At 41.4% G+C, this 19,738-nt stretch overlaps 1 protein-coding gene across 1 annotated transcript in view; it reads left to right on the top strand.

Annotated features, from left to right (window-relative positions):
- PLXNC1 (plexin C1) overlaps positions 1–19,738 on the top strand; it is a 93,998-nt gene that overhangs the window by 9,287 nt on the left and 64,973 nt on the right. Inside the window, exons 2-6 of the mRNA XM_073327529.1 lie at positions 3,694–3,822; positions 6,012–6,146; positions 7,918–8,018; positions 14,234–14,348; positions 17,441–17,600. Of these exons, the coding sequence (XP_073183630.1) occupies positions 3,694–3,822; positions 6,012–6,146; positions 7,918–8,018; positions 14,234–14,348; positions 17,441–17,600 (640 nt within the window). The remainder of the gene's footprint in view (positions 1–3,693; positions 3,823–6,011; positions 6,147–7,917; positions 8,019–14,233; positions 14,349–17,440; positions 17,601–19,738) is intronic.

Here is a 19,738-nt window from a genome sequence, read left to right as displayed (position 1 = left end):
GTGACCGGGGCCCTAGGGGGGCCACACTGAGATTGCTCAATTAGGGCAAACTGCAAAGAATGGGGCAGACAATCCCCAAAACTGATGGTTATTCTAATACTTAGATTCACCGATCCAGCAACAGAAAAGCTTCTACAATACCTTACTGGTTACCCAGAAGCCAGAAATACAGTTCCCTTAAAGCAACCCAGCCTTGAGCTCCCCGCCAGACAGCCAAGTCAAATATGATGAGGATTACTGAAAACCTTGTTTGTCATATATAAAAAGTGCTATCAGGTCAATGAATATTTCAGATCTTACCCAAATACACACTTACAGCCAATTCTTATTAACTCAGCTAAAATTTATTAAAAAAGGAATGAGAGTGAGTACGGGTTAAAAGATCATTATACATACAGATATGAGTAAAGTTCTACGGTCAGTTCATAGTAGAGATGGTGAGCTTCAGAGTTGTAAAAAGTTATTTCAGAATTAGTTCTATAAGTTATAGTCCAATGTCAGGGTGACCCAGTTTGGAGCTGGGGACCTCAGTCTTGCAATTCAAACTTCCCCTGATGAAGTTTAAGCAGATGTGAGATGATAGGATCAGGGCCCTAGAGTTCTTTTTATAGTTATCTAGCAGCCTCTTGACAGCGTGCAGTCCTTGGGTGAACAATAGTGGCTTTGAAGGTACATCCTATGTCCTAAGAACCACCGGTGATTAGCTGAATGGATTAATAAAAGGCAATTGCCCAGCTCCCGCCATTTACAGGTAGATTCCACAAACTTCAAAGCGAAATAAAGTCAATGATATTACAACATTCACAGTTTACCTAAATATTAACATCTCCTTTTGATCTCTGAATTAACAGAATACAGCGATAGACAGGAACCATTTGGTTACACTGTCAACCTCAAACACAATCATTGTCTCCTAATATGTTGAATCTGGATCAGTTAGCCTACTAGTTGTGTAACCCTTTCTGGCCCTATGTCACAGAAGTGTTCTGGAACACAGAAACATGGAAGGGAGGAGAAGTATGACTAATGAAGCATAGAGGAAGCTCCAACTGTAAATACATTTTTAGGGCTGAATCAAGATTGGTTTTCTTAAGAAAGGAAAAGCCTGGGAAGACCCTGCACTGCCATAACCCATTTAGTCCCAGTGGAATAAGTGAAAGGGTTGGTTAAAAAACTAAATGCGTGTGAAAAAAGGATGAGAAGGATGAAAGGAACAGCAGCTGCTCCCCAAAGGGAGGGGACAGATAGGAAATAGGTTGTAAAAGAGTTAAGGCAATTTTTTTGTTCTGATGGCCCACCAAACCAGTTCCCCCTTTCACCAGCCATCTAAGCTTAACGTTATAGCACCCCTCCATCTAGCGAGGAGAATTGGGGTGATGTTTTCTCAGACTTGTTAGGGTTGCTTCTTCAGTCAGAAAGAGAGGATGCTAAAGAATGGCACTGCTCATCTACTAGTATATAAGTTAAAATAAAACTCAGTCACCATACTGTTTCAATGTCTAGGTGGCTCCTCCTTCCTTCCAGGGTCTAACTGTGCAGCTTCTGCAAGACGCCTTGAGTAGCTTGTCTTCCTTTCACTCCTGCCAGGAGTGAAAGTAAAATTAAGCTCTTACTGATACAGGGCCAGCTCTGCCCCCCGTTCCCCTGCCCCTGGAAGGGGCGGGGCTCGGGGTCAGCGTCCCCCAGCCAGCCCATCTGCGCTGCCTGGCCCATGCCGCCTGGGGCTCCAATGGCGATTTAAAGGGCTTGGGGAAGCTACTTCTTTTCCCCGCTCCCCCGCCCCCATCAGCAGCAGCGTGTTAATGTCACTGCCCGTTTTGCACCCCCTCATCGGCGGCCCTGCCACCAGGGACCCAGCAAGGCCACCGATGGGGGGGCGCAAAAGGGGCAGCAACATTAACACGCCGCCATGAGAGTGCTTTAAGCAGGGTCCTGCATCACAATCCCTCTGTGTTTTGCAACCCCTTGAAAAAAGATATATATTTTTTAAATAATCAAAGTTAATCAAGTTTTTTTTTTCAAATGCGCTTTCTACAAACTAATTGAAAGTAACTAATTTAAGTTATAGGAAAATATTTTAATTGAGAGTGGATTTACATTGCAGAAACATATTCTCTTTCTGTTGAATGATGGCCTTGTCACTGGATTTGGCGTGCTCTGTCACAGGTTCACTCTGTGGGAACGTGGGAAGTCGTGTCATTTTTCTAAAATCCCCAGTTGTAACATGGGGAGGATAATGCTTCCTGTCTCCCATCCTGTGTCTATGACCAGATCTTCCAAGGGAGCTAGTTAGGTTCCTGACTTTGATGAAGCTCCTTACAGGTGTAGGGATCTGCCTGTGAGGAACAATGTCCAGGTTTGCGGTTTTAGATTGTAAGCCGTTTCGGACAGGGCATGTCTCTGACTATGTGTTTCTAAAGCATGTAGCACAATGGAGCCCTCATCTTGGTTGGGGTCTTTGGAGGGTCCTATATAATACGATTAATAATAAATTGTCCATTTTTTTGCATGATATAAAAATAATTTTCTAAAGTGATATTGCCCTATGTTTTCTTATGCTGCAGTTGCCCAGGTATTTCCATAAATTAATATAGTTTTACAACTCAGCTTCAACAAAGAATTGTGGGTGATGCTTGGAATTGAAATTCCCACAGATACATTTTGTTTAGACATAGTGGGTCAAACACTTTTTTGTCTCTGTAGTGTAAATCTTACACCAGTATTTTGGCCCAGCCTGTTAATAAATTAATTTGTTATTAAAATATGTCTATAATAATATGTCATAGTTACATCTTCGCAGAGTTTTTTAATTTTTCTTATAGCATTTAGTTATTATATTTTTATCATGAAGACTGTTACTTGATCTAAATTAAATACGGAAACTTTAATTTTATGTGTAACAGAGTTATGATGGAGGGGAAAGCAAGGGAATAAACTGTATTTAATGCCTACAATGTCACAAATTGTATGGCACTTTCTAGTTCTTATGGTCTAGCAATATGTTCTATAAGATTCAGCTTCCTTTACTGCAAAGCAGGAAACCAAAAAAGGAAGGGTGAAGCACTTCATTTTTTGGCAAGAGAAAAAACAACACCACCTATTTGTTTGAATCTATACCTGCTGTATCCTGGGTAACTGCATTTATTAAAAGAGGCTTCTGAAAATATTTCAGGTCTGAAGCAGGGTTCCATGGACCCAGATGAAGGTACACTGAGGATTACATGGAGTGGGAGCCAGTAATTTATAGTAGATCTGGACATTATAGACTTTATAACAGCAGAGCGGCTTTGCAATATGGTACAGTGGGGGTGTACATGTAGACAATTGGCCAGAGAAGTAGTACCAATAACAGGCTTCGTATCTGGATAGATATCCACAGTGAATCAAGGAACAAATGGCTGTATCTGCTTTGATTCTTTCTTTCCCTCCCCATTTATGTTAGTAATTATTTAGTACTTATATTTGCATAGCTAAACAGATTGACAAAAGGACTGTCACATCTCTCTGTACATTTCCAAGAGTATATTGTGTTGAGTATAACCCTGTTGAAAATAGAAATACCTCCAAAAATTGTGGTCCATAAGGGGAGGGCACTGAGCGGCTTCCCAGGAATTCTTCTTTTTTTTTTTTAGTTGTATTTTACAGTATTGTTGAATAATTTTGTCACATGTTCTGCTCTTGTCTGATTTTCAGCAAAAACTGTTATCACCAGTCAAAAAGTCACCCACCTTGATTCACTCTGATTTATCAGCTGTTTATGCTACTGTAGTTTTGAACAAGACAGTTTTGTTTTTGGGAACAAGAGATGGACAGTTACTGAAGGTTAGTGGAATGTGGGATATTTTTCCTAATCAATGTGTTTTAATGAGTAAATGTTTCCTGTGTTCCATTGTATACATTATATTGTAAACTAACATCATCACCTGGATATCTCTATATTCTGTTTTGTTTGCATTTTAAAGAACTGCAGTATTGTTACTTTCACTTTTTAAACATTCAAATGTGCAATTATTGGTTTACAGTCTCTTGGTGACAGAGGAACACAGAGAACAAAATAACATCCAGATGAGATTAAATGTCCTGCTTAAAATCCACAAATATAGTTCACTAATTAAATAATATCTATAGTCCTTAATTTATTGTTTGTACCACATTTAGTTAGTCTGTGTTTACCAGTGGAGACCAACTATTATTACATTTCTCTAGCTGTTTTTAAAAAACAACTTTTCTGTGTCTTGTGGTTATCTGTCCATTAGGAACCAAGACCAGACTCATTTTACTAAGGCTGCTGAGTAGTTGACCTTTGCCCGTTCTGAATCAAAAACTTAGAAATGAAATGTTTCCTATCTCACTGTCAAACCTGGGAGGCAACTCTCTTTTATTTGAGATTTTTTTTTTCCAGCGTTCTGTAACAGTGCATTTCCTGTCTACACTGCAAAGGATGACTCTTTCTGTTTTTAGTAAGCAGACAGCTGGAGTAGAGTAGAATACACCATGAAAAACTTTCTCCTGTTTGTTTCCAGGGAGCTGGAAACCAATTTTTGATAATTAAATAAAACTGAATGCTTTCATGTTTCTATAGTTCAGTGGAGACCATGAACACGTCTCCATTGCTTAGCCTTGTTTGTGGAAATAAGAAATAAACTCAGGGCAAATTTTGTACTGATGTTAGTTTGCTGATTAGTATAAACATTAAAATATCTTTGGATCCCCTACTCCTTTTACTTTTGGGAGAGGAGAGGCATAGAAACCTGTGGATTTGGGTTGGGTGAGATATGGAAGAGGAATAGCAACTCACAAGCATCCTCTCATCAACCCCAAAAGCTCCAGGGCAAAGCAACTCCTGTGACTGGAGACGGAGTCAGCAATAACTTTTGTAGGTTCCTTTTCATGCTGTGGAAACTCCCCCTTGATGGGTGGTCCTGGGAAGCAGAGGTACAAGGAGCCAAGTCCCTTACAGCATTACTCACACAAGAGCTGTACTGTCAAGGGGCTGCAGGGAGTATTGGGATTTGGGTGGCAGTGTAGAAACATGGAGCCTCTACCCAGATATTCTTTGCCTGTGGGAGTACCCATGGATTTAGGGGGCTGAACCTCTGCCATGAAGCAGGGTAGGGGCCACTCTCCATCTTCTGAGAGAAGAAAAAGGCATAAGATCTGTCTACGTTAGTTGTCCCCAAACTGGGGTGCACCCCACTACAGCGGTGTGATGGAACATTCGGGGGGGGGGGGCGGCAGGACCACCCAGCCGTGCTCTGCCCCCAGCTCTGCTCTGGCCCCACTCCCAGCTGCAGTCCCGGATGCTGGCTAAGACTCTCCCCCTGGTTCTGCCCTCAGCCTCAGTCCCTGGCCTGGCCACAACTCCGCATGCAGCCCGTGCTGCCAGCCCCAACTGCTGCCTGACCACGGCTCTGCTCCCGGCCCTGGCTCCCAGCCCAGCTGCAACTCTGGCCCCAGCCTTGGCTCCTTTATCCCTATCTGCGCCCTCCTTCCCCCGGGAGCCACGACTCAGCCCCAGTTTCCCGACCATGTCTCCTGAGCATGGGCAGGGGTAAGGAGTGGCCCAATGTGAAAAGTTTGGGAACCACTGGTCTACATCTTAGACCTTAGATCGTATTGTGGACCCCTTCACTCTCCACTCTACCGATAGAAATTGTTACACACTTCATATAGTATGTGTATATCTTTTCCTCCTCGTTTGATGTTGATGTCAGTTAGTGACTTAATACTGATAAAAATTACATTACCTACCCTACTCCAAGATCCAAATTCAGTACAAAATATATCTAGTTTCTGTGCTACAGAAGATATGATCTGATGTTCTTGTCCTCCAACTTTCTGCATTATGAGAACCAGACACATTTCTAAAGAAATCAGGTCACAATAAGTCTTCTAAGTGGTCTAATGATGTAGCCACTGTCGGAGCATGGAAAGGATTTATGATTAAAATATTAACTGTCTTCTTGTTAATCAGGGGGTTTAGTGGATAATTTTACATCTCATGTTTTTAGGTTATTCTTAACAACAACATGGAACCGAACTGCCCTGAAATTTTGTATGAAATTGAAGAAGAATCTTCTGTTTTCCCCAAACTTGTACTTGACCCAGTGGATAGTGACTACATATATCTGTCATTTGCTAACGAGGTTGGTACAATACTAGATAAAATGATTAAATGATTAACTGCTATCTTGAAGACTTTAATAAGTTTTCTGTCATTGTGTAAGTAGAACTTTTCATCTGAATTACAATCAAACCTTATTAATTATCCAAACTGCAGTTAACCAAAGCTTGTCTGCATCCCCCAAAGTTTGGCTTTAGACCTGCAGAGCTCATAATAGGCTGACTTTTATGTGCTCCCATTGAGGGAGTACTCATATGATTAAAGTTAAGCATGTGATTAAGTGTTTTGCTGGATCGAGACTAAAGTGTTTGGAACCAGTCAGGATTGAACTCAAGCTGCATAGAAGACCTGCTGATGAACAGGTCTCATTAACTCTGTGGGAACAAAGCTTTGAGCCAGCAGGCTAGTTCTCTATAATGTGCGGAGTTTGGTAGCAGGCTTTGCAGTCTATACTACTGAATTATGTTAACTCAAGATATGGGTTTGAAATCCTGGCCTTATTGAAGTCAATGGCAAAACTGCCATTCATTTTGGTGGGGCAGGATTTCACCCATGACCTTTATGCCTTCCCTTAAGATAAAGTCTCTTCAGTGCCAGTGAAAATCATATTTTTACCCTAAAATCTAGCAGAACAATTACAAATTGTTATAGACACCCCTTGACTTTCAAGGGTGGAGAATCTCAAAGTGCAAAAGTTTACTGTTCTAAAAATAGGTATAGATCTTTAGAAGAAAGAGCTTGATGTTCTTTAGTCTTGTTGGAAGAGCAAATTACTATGGAGAAACATTTAAGAATAAATACCTCTCCAAAACCTTGCTTGGGGCTTAGCAAGATCTTTTATAAAAGGAGACTTCTGATCCTGAGTACAGACTTTTAAATTTATTAGTAAATTCCCCTAATGATCTGAACCCCGAATTATTTCACAGACCTTCAAATAAATTGGGTTCCATTGTATATATTTGGAATAAGAGTTGATCGAGGGTCTGAGCAAAACCACAATAAACAAAACAAACAATCTTAATGTCTGCAATACAATTTATAAGCAAATCTTTTGAATCAGGAAAATGTTTAGTATTTATAAATAATGTTCATAGTTTTCATTTCAATTATTTCATTTTGAGAATGGTTAATTGGAATATTAGAGACAAATTTTCAAATATACATGTATCCACAATAACCTGTTTTTGCACACTGAAATGGAATTTTGTATGCATGTTTCATAATTCCATGCATTTGTACCAGTTTACCCAATGCATACATGCAAATATCTACTTACATGCACAGATGCATTTTTTGCACATGCATTTTTAGATGCACATTCATTGCACCATTTAAGAATTTGATTTTGAAGAGGCACAAATCCATTCTCTGCTAAACTAGAAGATTCATCATAAACATATCCCTTTCTATTATACATAATTCGCTGTGCTACTCCAGTATTTCTCCTGTATCCACTTATGGTAGCATGGGATTTTTCAGAAGTTAGAACCTAATAGCTAGTTTTCCAGACTAAAATGTACTTTACTTTACGAGTTATCTAATGAGGAAACTCCATAGATATCCAGTGGATATTTTTTTAAGTATATCACTTTCTTGCTGTAGATTTGTTTAAAGGCAAAGAATAAACATTCATTTTATGAGGTTCATGAAATAAACTCAGGGCAAACTTTGTACTGATGTTAGTTTGCTGATTAGTATAAACATTAAAATACCTTTGGATCCCCTACCCCTTTTGCCCTTTTTGAGCAGAGCTAGTACTGTTCAGCATAAGTTATTGCTTTCTGTATTTTTAGGTGAGAAGAATACAGGTTGCAAACTGCAATAAATATGGTTCCTGTAAAGAATGTTTATCTGCAAAGGATCCACACTGTGGATGGTGTTCTTTAAGCAAAAGGTATTGTCTGGTAGTTTAGACTTTTAGACAAAAACATATAATTAAATGTTAATTTCTAATAATTCAGGGCTGTATTCAGAATATACTTAGGCCTGATCTACCCTAGGAATGTATATTGGTATAGCTATGTCTCTTAGGGGTGTGAAAAATTCAGACCCCAAGAGACATAGCCAAACCAGCCTTACCCTCCCCCGTGTAGTCAGTGCTAGGGTGACAGAAAAATTCTTCTGTCAACCTAGATACCACCTCTTGGGGAGGTGGATTACCATCCTACACCAACAGGAGAACCCCTTCCATTGGCGTAGGTAATGTCTGCACTGAAATGCTACAGTGGCTCAGCTGCAGCAACGCCGCTGTGCCACAGCAGTGTTTCAAGAGTAGACAAGCCCGAAGTGTGTCTTCAGATATATGGGAATTTTTATGAATCCCTCTTGCTATAAATATATGACGTTTACTGTCACATGAGAAGGGGCTCCACGCCTTCCAAGGGCTGTGTTAACCTCTGGATATTTAGGGTCTCCCTATGAAATTTATGTAGGACTGGTGAGAAGAGTGAATTCTTCTGTTTTAAAAAAAATTTGTTGTATTAAATCGTGAACAGGTATCCAGAGACCCTCTTTTTAATGCTAGGCATATTTTGTATGTGAAAATATAAATAAAGTCCTGAATCTCCTTCAGCAATTAGGGTTCATTGTATTCGAATTCTTGCCTGATTCTCTATGCAAAATATTAGGAAGATTTTCTTCTAGGTCAGTAGGGAACAACTTTCTAAGCATCTCCCATTTTTGCCATTAGTTTTGTTGCTCTGTTTGAAGCTGCATGGGCAGGTTTGGCAGACTGCTGTACATTTTAATCCCATCTGGTTTGTTTTACGTTGATGTTAACAGACTGCTGTTGAAGACCCACTTTTCTGTGTAGGCCTAGGCGGATATTGATGGAAAGTAATCTAGTATCTTTTAATTTGTTTTGTCCAAGTTGTCTTCTGCTGGCCCAGAACAGACGTTCCACCAAAACTATGTTGTTAATGGAGGATAGGTCCATCAGTATGGAGGATAGATACGTCAATGGCTATTAGCCAAGATGGTCAGGGATGCAACCCCAGGCTCTCGGTGTCCTTTAATCTTTGATTGCCAGAAGTTGTGACTGGACAACAGGGAATGGATCACTCAGTATTTGCCCTGTTCTGTTCATTGCCCATGCAGCATCTGAGATGGGCCACTCTCAGAAGACAGAGTAGTGGGCTAGATGGGCCATTGGTCTAACCCAGCATAACTGTTCCTATGTTTTTATGTTATTTTGTTATTTATATTACCCTTATTGAGCTTTTCAGGTTTCAGATTTTCTATATGAGACGTTTACAGATGAGAGCTACTTAACACCCACACGATTTTTCAATATTAATGGATTTGTTTTTTGCAAATTGAGGATGAAAAGTGAATTTTTAGAAAAAGAGGTGGAGATGTTTTTAACAAATGTTTTTATTTAAGTTTCTACGTATACACTAAAAACAATATACTCTGTAGTACATCTTTATCATGTGCTGGAAGTACACTTGGTGTTGTCAGCAGATAAAAGGGCAGTGCACAACTTGTTCTGTGTACAATAATTTATCCTTATCTGCTCTTTACTTAATGATAAATGTTTGTCTTAGATACACTTTTCCTTTATTTGAATAAAACTTATCATCTCCTGATGTTAAAGTGATAAAATCATCAGTATTGATTGAAATGGTGCTGTTCTGATATGAAAATGTGTACATCTTGTCACACCCGTATACATGAAACAAAAATTTTTTTTTCTACTTTTTCATCAGATAAGGGCTAGTGCATACATTCCCCTTCTTTTCCCTTCAGTCTGTCAAAACTTTTAATAACAGAATAGAGTGTTTCATCTGGATCTGTATTTAATTTCCACATGTAAATCTGTGCTTAACTGAAGTATGTTGGAATGAATCCAATTGGAGGTGCTAATGTTTTTTATGCATTTCACATAGGAAAAGAATACAGCACATCTGTGTTATTTTTCTTATTGAAGAGCAGCTTAATTTTCAAATATACTGCTCATTTGCAGCTCCCCTTGACTTCAGTGGGAAATGAGTTGATCAGAACTTTTGAAATCAGGTCACATTTCTTCAGAAAGGGCTGTGATTTTGCACCATGAAACCATCATATTGCAGCAAGACAATAAAGAGATGAAGTACAGTAAACCAAAAAGGCATTTTGGTTAACACAGTGGTAAACTAGGTGAAGGTCCTTTATTGACTTTCTCATACAGTAATGAATCTGTACATCTAGATACACTGCTCATCATGATCTATGAATGAAGTGATGCACATTGTGAAAAGGGATCTTTAACAGAATAAATATTTTGCTTGCTGGTAAAGATGTGACAAATTCTCAATTCTGCATCTGTCTGTACTCAAATCCATGCATTTTGCAAATCTCATTCTGAAATTAATTACAAATACTTAAACTGGACCATGCCACCTCAACTCTGTCAAATCTGCCACCTGCTCTCAGCCATTGCCAGATTCTGTCCTTCTAAACTTGCTCCCATCTTCAAGATTCCCAGTCATTCTCATCAATTTCTTTGTGTCCTCCCAGCTCCCTCATGTACAGTGCCACTGATCCAGTCCCAGCTCTCTGCCTCCATCATGACTGAGCTCCAGATACCCTCACCTGCTTACTCCTAGTACATAGCTCTTTCCCTCCCTAGTAATTTTCTGAATCTGAATGCTGATAGCTGCTGTCCGCCAGATACCAGTAGCCACTTCTAAGTACCCAGTGGATCCAAAATAATGTGGATTTGTTAGATCCCAATTTATTATTTATACATTATGGGCTAAGGCCATGTCTCCACTAAAAACTTCTGTCATTGCAAGTTATGTCAATGTACAGTTGCCAAAGTTTCTGAGTATATTTGGCTGCTTGTGTTGGTGCTGTGTGTACTCACCAGGAGTGCTTGTGTTTATGTAGTGTGGTGCACCAGGGGTAGGTATCCCAGTGGGCCATGCACCCCCACCTGAGTCACTGCCTTTTGGGACATTTTCTCAGTGTTTTGTGGGATAGTAATGATTCGCCAGGCATTTTGGGAAGCTAGGTGTCAAGTTCCCAGCATGCAAGTTTCTCCGTTCCATAGTACCTTCCATGTCCCATAATTTTTATAACATTTATTTTAAAATGCCACAAACTTGTGTGGTACTTTTAGTCTCTGCTGTCTCTGACACAAGCAGGGAGCCCTCAGCGCTCAGCACTAGTCTCATGACTGTTGCAAATACAGAATGCTGACCTTCAGGAAGTACTGCAACAACCAAGATGAGGAAGATGATGATGTGTCTGAGGAGAGTTTGTTGATGGACGTAGCAAAAGAAAAATTCCAGGTTGTTGTTGGTGTTCATGAGCAGCTGCAGACGGTGGAGCACCACTTCTGGGCCCAAGAGACAAGCACTGACTAGTGGGATTGCATCGTAATGCAGGTATGGGATGATGAGCAGTGACTACAGAACTTTAAGATGCAAAAGGCTACGTTCCTGGATCTCTGTGCCGAGCTCGCTCCAGCCCTCCAGTGCAGGGACACCAGAATGAGAGGTGCACCAAGAGTAGAGAAGAGTGTGGTGATCATTCTCTGGAAACTTGCAATATCAGATTGCTACTGTTCAGTGAGAAATCGTTTTGGAGTTGGAAAATCCACAGTGGAGGCCATTGTTGTGCAAGTGTGTGAGGCTATGCAGGACTATGATTCTTGGCAATGTGCAAGAAATAGTGGATGGATCTGAAACCATAGAATTCCTGAACTGTGGCGAGGTGATAAATGGAAATTATATCCCTATTTTGGCACCAGCCTACCTTACTAGTAAGTACACCAACAGAAAGGGCTATTTTTCTATGCTAATGCAAGTGCTAGTGGATCACCAGGGCTGCTTCACTGAAATCAATGCAGGCTGGTAAGGGAAGGTGCATGATGCTCTCATCTTTAAGAACACAGAACGTCTGAGAGAGCTGAATTCAGGGATATTCTATCCTGACCAGCGGATTACCTTTGGTGATGTGGAAATGCCAGTAGTGATTCTGGGGGACCTAGCCTACAACTTGTTTCCCTGCTTCATGAAGCCGTACACCGGCCACCTTGACATCCCCAAGGAAAGATTTAACTACAGACTCAGTAGGTGCAGAATGATGGTGGAATGTTCTTTGGTAGATTGAAGGGTTACTGTTGTTTTATTCACTAGATTAGATCTCAGCGAGGAAAACATCCCAGTGGTTATAGCTGCATGTTGTATAGGCATTATATATGTGAGGCAAAGCGAGAAAAACTGCCACCAGGACGGAGGGGCAAGGTGGAGTGGCTGTCTGCTGAGTTTGAACAACCTGACACCAGGGCTATTACAGGAGCCCAGTGTAGAGCTATGCATTTGTGGGAGTCTTTAAAGATTCCCTTTTATGGTTAGCCACATTAGTGTTCTCTCTTGCTGTCTTGAGAGAGTGTCTCTCTTCTATAGTTTAAAGTATGTATTGTTTTGGTTTTTGCCTGCTGGCATCTATTCCCTTGTGCCTGCTGCAGAATAATAAATACTGCTGTGCCTGAGGCTTTCCCTGCCACTAGAATTTGTGTGGTGCTTGCTGTACCTTTATAAATATGGCTGGGTGTTTTTCTGACACTCTCTGAATTCTGGGGTGCATGGTTTGCATTTGTAAGTACTGTTTGATTTCTTGACTGCCGCTATGCATTCTGTAATATTTCGTGTGAACTATTAAATATACTGCGATTCTCCGAAAATAGAACTTTGCTGAGTGAGCTGCTGAGTGTGTTTGTCAAGTTAGGCAACTAGGAAAGGGCATTTCAAAAAGTGGGGGTTTTCATGTGCACCTATGTGATCCCACTGAAGTCAGTGTGGTTGCAAGAGTGTATATGAGAGCTGAATTTGTCCCATTTAGTTCAAGTGAAACCTTGTCAACCACCTTGTTAATTTCTTGCAGTAAGGTTAGAATCTTAGCATTGTCTAAGAGGGCCTCAGCAGTTTCTGGTACAACAGGAATTCAGTTTCCTGAGTTAGAGCACACAGAAAGTGGCCACTTGCTTGACTCTGTTCATGCTGTCAACATCTTGATTTTTAGGCATCTTGTGTGTGTGTGTGTGGGGGGGGGTTCTTCAGTCTTTTATTTATTTTTCCTTTTAGGATAATTCAGTGTTTGTCTAAACATGCTTTCATGTAGTGAACCCTGAAAAATCCCATTGAATCCCCTGTCAGGATCTGTTACTTCAGGAATTTTATTAATTAAAGCCCCAAACATGCTTAATTGTAGGTTCTTGAGTAGTTCCATGTAAGTAAAATTAATCATACACGTACGTGTTTTCGGGATTGAGGCTTAATATTTTTCATTCCACATGGTTCAAACAAACCAGTTTTGAATAGTTTTGTTATTATTTGCCTCCTGGAAATGAATGCTTTATTAAAACAATTCAAAAGTTCCTGGTTGCTCCACGGTCTTCTGTCCAAACATATTCTGTGCAGTCTGATTTACAGTGTATATTTTCTACAACAATTTGATATTAATTGAACTTCATGTGCCTACCCCTCCCACCTCTGATTTAATTTATACTTTAATACTAGCAAAATATATTTTGCTATACCTTGTCAGAGACAGGGATCTGATCCCAAAGCCCATTAGTGTCAGTGGGAAATTAGCCAGGATGGGTAAGGAGTGGTGTCCCTAGCCTCTGTTTGTCAGAGGGTGAAGATGGATGGCAGGAGAGAGATCACTGATCATTACCTGTTAGGCTCACTCCTTCTGGGGCACCACCTGCCATTGGCCACTGTTGGTAGACAGGATACTGGGCTGGATGGACCTTTGGCCTGACCCCATATGGCCATTCTTATGTTCTTAGCCAGGACCAGACTCCAGGCCCCCTAAGACCGTCTTAACTCAGATGTGTAAGTGCATTTCTAAATAAAGTCCCATTAACTTCAGAATACTTTGCTGAATCAGGGCCTAAATGCATAAATGATTGTGCTGTGTATTTATTTTGAAATACTAAATACGACTAGAAGATTTGTCTGACTGTTTTCCTATAGCTTTTTATGGTAGCAGCTGGGTTCCTGTTAAAATTCAGTAAAATACTGAACAAATTAAAGCACTGCATCTGGTACTGAAGCTAGTATAAAGAAGTATTGACTAGTGAAATTTTGTGTGTGTATGTGTGGTTGTTTTTTTTAGGTGCACTTTAAAAGGAAATTGTTCACATTCAAATAACTCAAGGGACTGGGTTAACATTTCACATGAAGCTGGTAAATGCCCGACAATCCAGATACTTCTCATTGGTAGAAACAAGGTATGTAAAAACAGTTGTATGTGTATTTGTTTGTCATTTTAAATGTGCTATTGCATCACTTACAGTAACTTTCCTCTTTTGGTCACTACAGTCCATAAACCAGCACCTATCCATCTCAAAAACTGTCAAATATAGTGGAGACTCTAACTGGGTGAATTTATAGATATGATAGATGCTCCCCTTATACCTCTTTGCTTCTCAGCCACAAGGTGGGTCATCAGGCCTTGCTTTATTGTGCTGACTCAGTACTTCATTATGCTGACCAAGGGAGTGATTTAATTATATTGTGACTTTATCACTTATGTTGTCCAGAGAGTATCTATGAAATGCACTAACTGGGTTCCAGGTTTTATAAGTCAGACAACAAGGCAGCATATGCACACAAACACAAATATAATCTTTGAGACCATGACACTGGTGTTTGCAAAGGATTGAGATGAAAATGAATAGAGAAAAAACATCACAGGATCCTAGGAATGAGAAATGGAATATATGTACAGATGGAAGCCCACAGAGAACTTAATAGGGATGAAATCATTAAGATTCTATAGAAATTGCTCTAAATGACCTACAGAATTTTATGAATATTGATATAATAATATTAATACCTAGCTCTTACACAGTGCTTTTTGTCAGTAGACCTGAATGCTTTACAAAAGAGATAAGCATTGATATCCCCATGCAGGGAAACAGAGGCACTGGGAGGTGAAGTGACTTGCCCAAGGTCACCAGCAGGCCAATGGTCAAAGTGGGAATAGAGCCTAAGTCTCCTGAGTCCCAGCCCAGTGCTCTATGCACTACAGAATTATTTTTAAAATTCTATAGGAGTTCAAAAAGGGTCCCCCTGTTAGCACAAAAAAAAAATGTACTATGGAGTCTAGTTTTCTATAAGCATACCGATGCAGCTTTTGTTCCTTCTGTAGTAGATCTCACTTTGAGATTTTTTTTTTCTGGTGTTCAGTCTCAGTGGTCTTAATTTCATCCCTTTATATTGATATATCCTCTGTACCCTCTTAAATAATTCTTCTATCTCCTCGTTGATCACATCCTTTAAATCATTGTAGGCTGGTATCATGTCCCCCAGCTTAGTTGTTTCTTTGCCAGCCTATTCATCTTTACCTCTGTTAATCTTTCCTCATACATCAGTCACTCCAGCAGCATGACTGTTTTTGCTTCTCTTTTGTATATTCCCTCCATTTTTGTGACATATTTCTGGCAATAAGAAAAAGATTGAAATATGTTTGTGCTAAACACCATGAGGCCTAAAGCGGTTTATAGCTTATTCCGATGCCAGTGTCGCTCTTACTGCTCGTGCCAACACTACAAGTGTCCCACCTGCAGTCAGCACCACCACTATCACCTGATCAATTATTCTTGACTTGAGTGGGGTAAACAATTCATATTGATTAATATGTTGGGCAAACACAGCCCCTTTGTCCTTTGGAGAATTGTCCATGAACAGACTGCATTTTGTACTAAATTGCTCACTATCTGAGATTGTTTGGAGGTTTCTTCCAAACAAATTTCGGTTTATGGATTTGCTCATTATCTGTTCACCACAGATTGCTTTGAGTATTCACTTTTTGAGCTCTGGTTGGCCACCCAATTTGTATGATATTCATTTTGTTTCTTGATTGCTTGAGCTAACATTTATAAATTACTTGCAACCAATGTAGTACAAAACAGATTTTATGTTGTAATTAAATGAATTTTGGATATAGACCCAAAAGTTAACTTTCCATGAACATTTATACAGACTGACACAAATACAGGAACTCCTCACTTAACGTTGTAGTTATGTTCCTGAAAAATGCGACTTTAACCGAAACGATGTTAAGTGAATCCAGTTTCCGCATAAGAATTAATGTAAATGGGGGGTTAGGTTCCAGGGAAATGTTTTTCACCAGACAAAAGATTATATTATATATATATACACACACACACACAGTATAAGTTTTAAACAAACAATTTAATACTGGTACACAGCAATGACGATTGTGAAGCTTGGTTGTGGTGGTGAAGTCGGAGGGTAGGGTATTTCCCAGGGAATGCCTTACTGCTAAATGATCAACTAGCCCTCAAAGATTAACTCGTAGTTAATGTAGCCTCACACTCTACAAGGCAGAAGGAATGAAGGGAGGGGAGACAGCATAGCAGACAGAGACACACACCCTCTGTCTGTGTGTGTCTGTGTGTGTGAGAGAGAGAGAGAGATGTGCATTTCTCCTTTAAGTATGCTGATCCCTGTCTTAAATACACTGCCTTGTTAATTAGATCAGCAAGCTGAGACCCACCTCAGCTGCTGCCTCCGGGAATGTCATGTGTCCCCCCTGCTCTATGGAAGATGGGGTAAGCGGGGTGCAGGAGCAGGGGGGAGGGAGACACCCTGATATTAGCCCCCCTCTTCCCCTCCACCCCGCACAGCAAGCAGGAGGCTCTGGAGAGCAGCTCCAAGGCAGAGGGCAGGAGCAGCACATGGCAGTGGGGGAGGGACAGCTGAACTGCCAGCAATTGACAGCCTGCTGGGCAGCTGCTGCATAGGGAACTTAGGGGAGCAGGGAGCTGGTAGAGGGACTGCCGATCCACCCTAGTTCCAAGCCCCCATCAGCTAGCTGCACCAGGCTGCGGTTCCTGCAAGCAGTGGAGAAAGCAGGCAGCTGCCAAAGGACGTTAGAAGGGAGCACTGCACAACTTTAAACGAGCATGTTCCCTAATTGATCAGCAACGTAACAACGTTAACTGGGATGACTTTAAGTGAGGAGTTCCTGTATTTTTGAAAAGGCAATATAAAGGAGCATAACACTGTCAAAGCAAAATTCAATTAAACAGTTATCAAAATATTCAAAAGTAATTTTTCTACCTACTCACACACCTCTGATTTTAACAAGTCAGTGCAGTAGCTCTCATCAACATCTCTTTTGTATCCTTCCCTGCTTGGAATTCCCTTTGACAGACCTCTGGTGAATCTGTCTGCTTCTGACATGGTAGTTTTTCTCTGCACTTCATATAGTTTGAACTTGTGTGAAGACAGGAAGGCAATTTAATAAATATTGCAAGTAATCAATTGTATTTTTACTTTTTTTTTTTTTTAGATTGTTGTGACTGCAGTTGGAGATGTTTCAGCGCTCTCCAAAAGACATTTTGTTTGTATTGTGAAAGATACAAAAACCAACCAAGTACTTTGTAAAATGGAAGAGTCACAAATCATGAACTGCTCCTGCAATCTAAATAATGCAACACTAATCAATAGGGGTATGTTTATTTAGCATCCACATATTAAATACTTATTCATTATCCTTCATAACTGATTAAAACCAACAGTGAATACATGCCCAGTGAGCATAAGATGTAGATCAGTGGTCTCCAACCTTTTTACGTACAAGATCACTTTTTGAATTTAAGATCAACCCAGGATCTGCCCTGCTCCTTCTCTGAGGCCCCGCCCTGCTCACTCCATTCCCCCCCATCCTCCGTCTCTTGCTCTCCCCTACCCTCACTCACTTTCACCAGGCTGGGGCAGGGGGTTGGGGTGCGGGAGGGGGTGCAGGCTCTGGGCTGGGGCCAAGAGGTTCAGAGTGTGGGAGTGGGCTCCAGGCTGAACCTGGGGCAGGGGGTTGGGGTGCAGGAGTGAGGGGTGCAAGCTCTGGGAGGGAGTTTGGGTGCAGGGGTCATATGGTCACATTGTACCTAATCTCATAGAATCCACTGGACATTTCATGAGTTTTACTTTTTGTTAGTGTCATTTGTGGTTTATAGATCCAAAATCCTTCAGGGATTGTCACAAATCAGTGTAACATTCTTAACTGTGGGGTGTCCAGGCTGGGGCGGAGTGTTGGGGTGCAGGATGGGGTGAGGGGTGTGTGCTCTGGGAGGGAGTTTGGGTGCAGGAGGGGGCTCCGGGCTGGGGCAGGGGATTGGGGTGCAGGAGGGGGCTCTGGGCTGGAGCAGGGGGTTGGGGTGCAGTCCGGGGTGCGGGCTCTGGGAGGGAGTTTGGGTACAGGAGGGGGCTCCAGGCTGGGGGAGGGGATTGGGGTGCAGGAGGGGGTGAGGGGTGCGGGCTCTGGGAGGGAGTTTGGGTGCAGGAGAGGACTCCGGGCTCAGGCAGGGGTTTAGGGTGCAGGAGGGGGTGCGAGGTGCAGGCTCCAGCCGGGAGGTGCTTACCACAGACAGCTCCCGGTCGGCTGCCTGCCTGCCTTGGCCCCACACTGCTCCCAGAAGCAGCTGGCTGCTGTCATATCTCTGCGGCTCCTGGGGGGATGGGAGCGGGTCTCTATGCACTGCCTGCGCCTGTAAGCGCTGCCCCCGCAGGGCAGGGACAGTGCTGGGGGCGGGGGCAGCACACGGAGCCGCCTCACACACACACACACACACATCCCACGGGACCACAGAGATGTGCCAGCAGCCAGCCGCTTCCAGGAGTGGCGTGGGGCAGGGAAGGCAGGCTGCCTACCTGAGCCCTGCTGCGCCACCGGCTTTTAGCGGCCGGAGATGGCTATCAACTGGCAGAGGCTCCAGGGTGACCACTGATGTAGATCATGCTTTGTATTGAGGTTTTTCATTTGAAAAACACTTGATTCTTATTTTGGCAAGTGATTTGAACATATTAGAGTGTGCTTGTTCATTCAAGTTTTGTTTATATGAACCCTCTACTGAACATGTTAGAGGTCCCCTTCTGAGCCAATCTGCAGAGAATTTGAGTTCTTTCAACCACCATCTGGGAAGCTTTGTCTCTTTAGCTCAACCTGTACTAGTTCAACCTTTTAGCTCTGGAAGTACTTGGTCCAGCCCCTGCTGTGTTGTCTAAGATAGCCTCTGTCACACATACATTCATGATTATAATATTATACCTACTTTGGGCTCAATTCTATCCTCAATGACATGGTGAAATGCCTATTGACCTCAATCTGAATTGAACTGAGGGGCAGGGTTGATTTTGTTTATATTGTCAAATATGGTGTTTAATACCTTCTCATACAGTCGCTTAACTTTTTCTTGGAAAATAGCTTTGTTTGGAGACTACTGGCAAGAGATGTTGAAAACGAATGTGAATTAGTGGTTAAGAATCAAATTCTGTTCTCACGTGGGAGACCAGAATTTGGCTTTTAATACTGTTGTGCCAGTGTGAAATGAGAGAAAAAAATGGGTATGTATATCTGAATTATAGTTTAACATTAGTGAACAGTGTTTTTACAATACATTGTTTATCAACTGTAGATAACAGAAAAACTTAAGATTCAATGGTGATTGGCTGAGTGATAATTGTAAAGAATAATTTATTTGATAAATTTTGCCTCTTTATGTTTGTGAATTGCCTGCAAAAAGACAGTAAACAGACTGTGAACAAATCTATTCTTTATTTCATTCATTATTCAGAGTTATTCACTGCATCA

This window comes from Lepidochelys kempii, chromosome 1, assembly GCF_965140265.1.
Source record: "Lepidochelys kempii isolate rLepKem1 chromosome 1, rLepKem1.hap2, whole genome shotgun sequence".
NCBI classification, from domain to species: domain Eukaryota; kingdom Metazoa; phylum Chordata; order Testudines; family Cheloniidae; genus Lepidochelys; species Lepidochelys kempii.
Note: the sequence above shows the minus strand (reverse complement) of the source record. Positions and strands in the feature narration are given on the sequence as shown.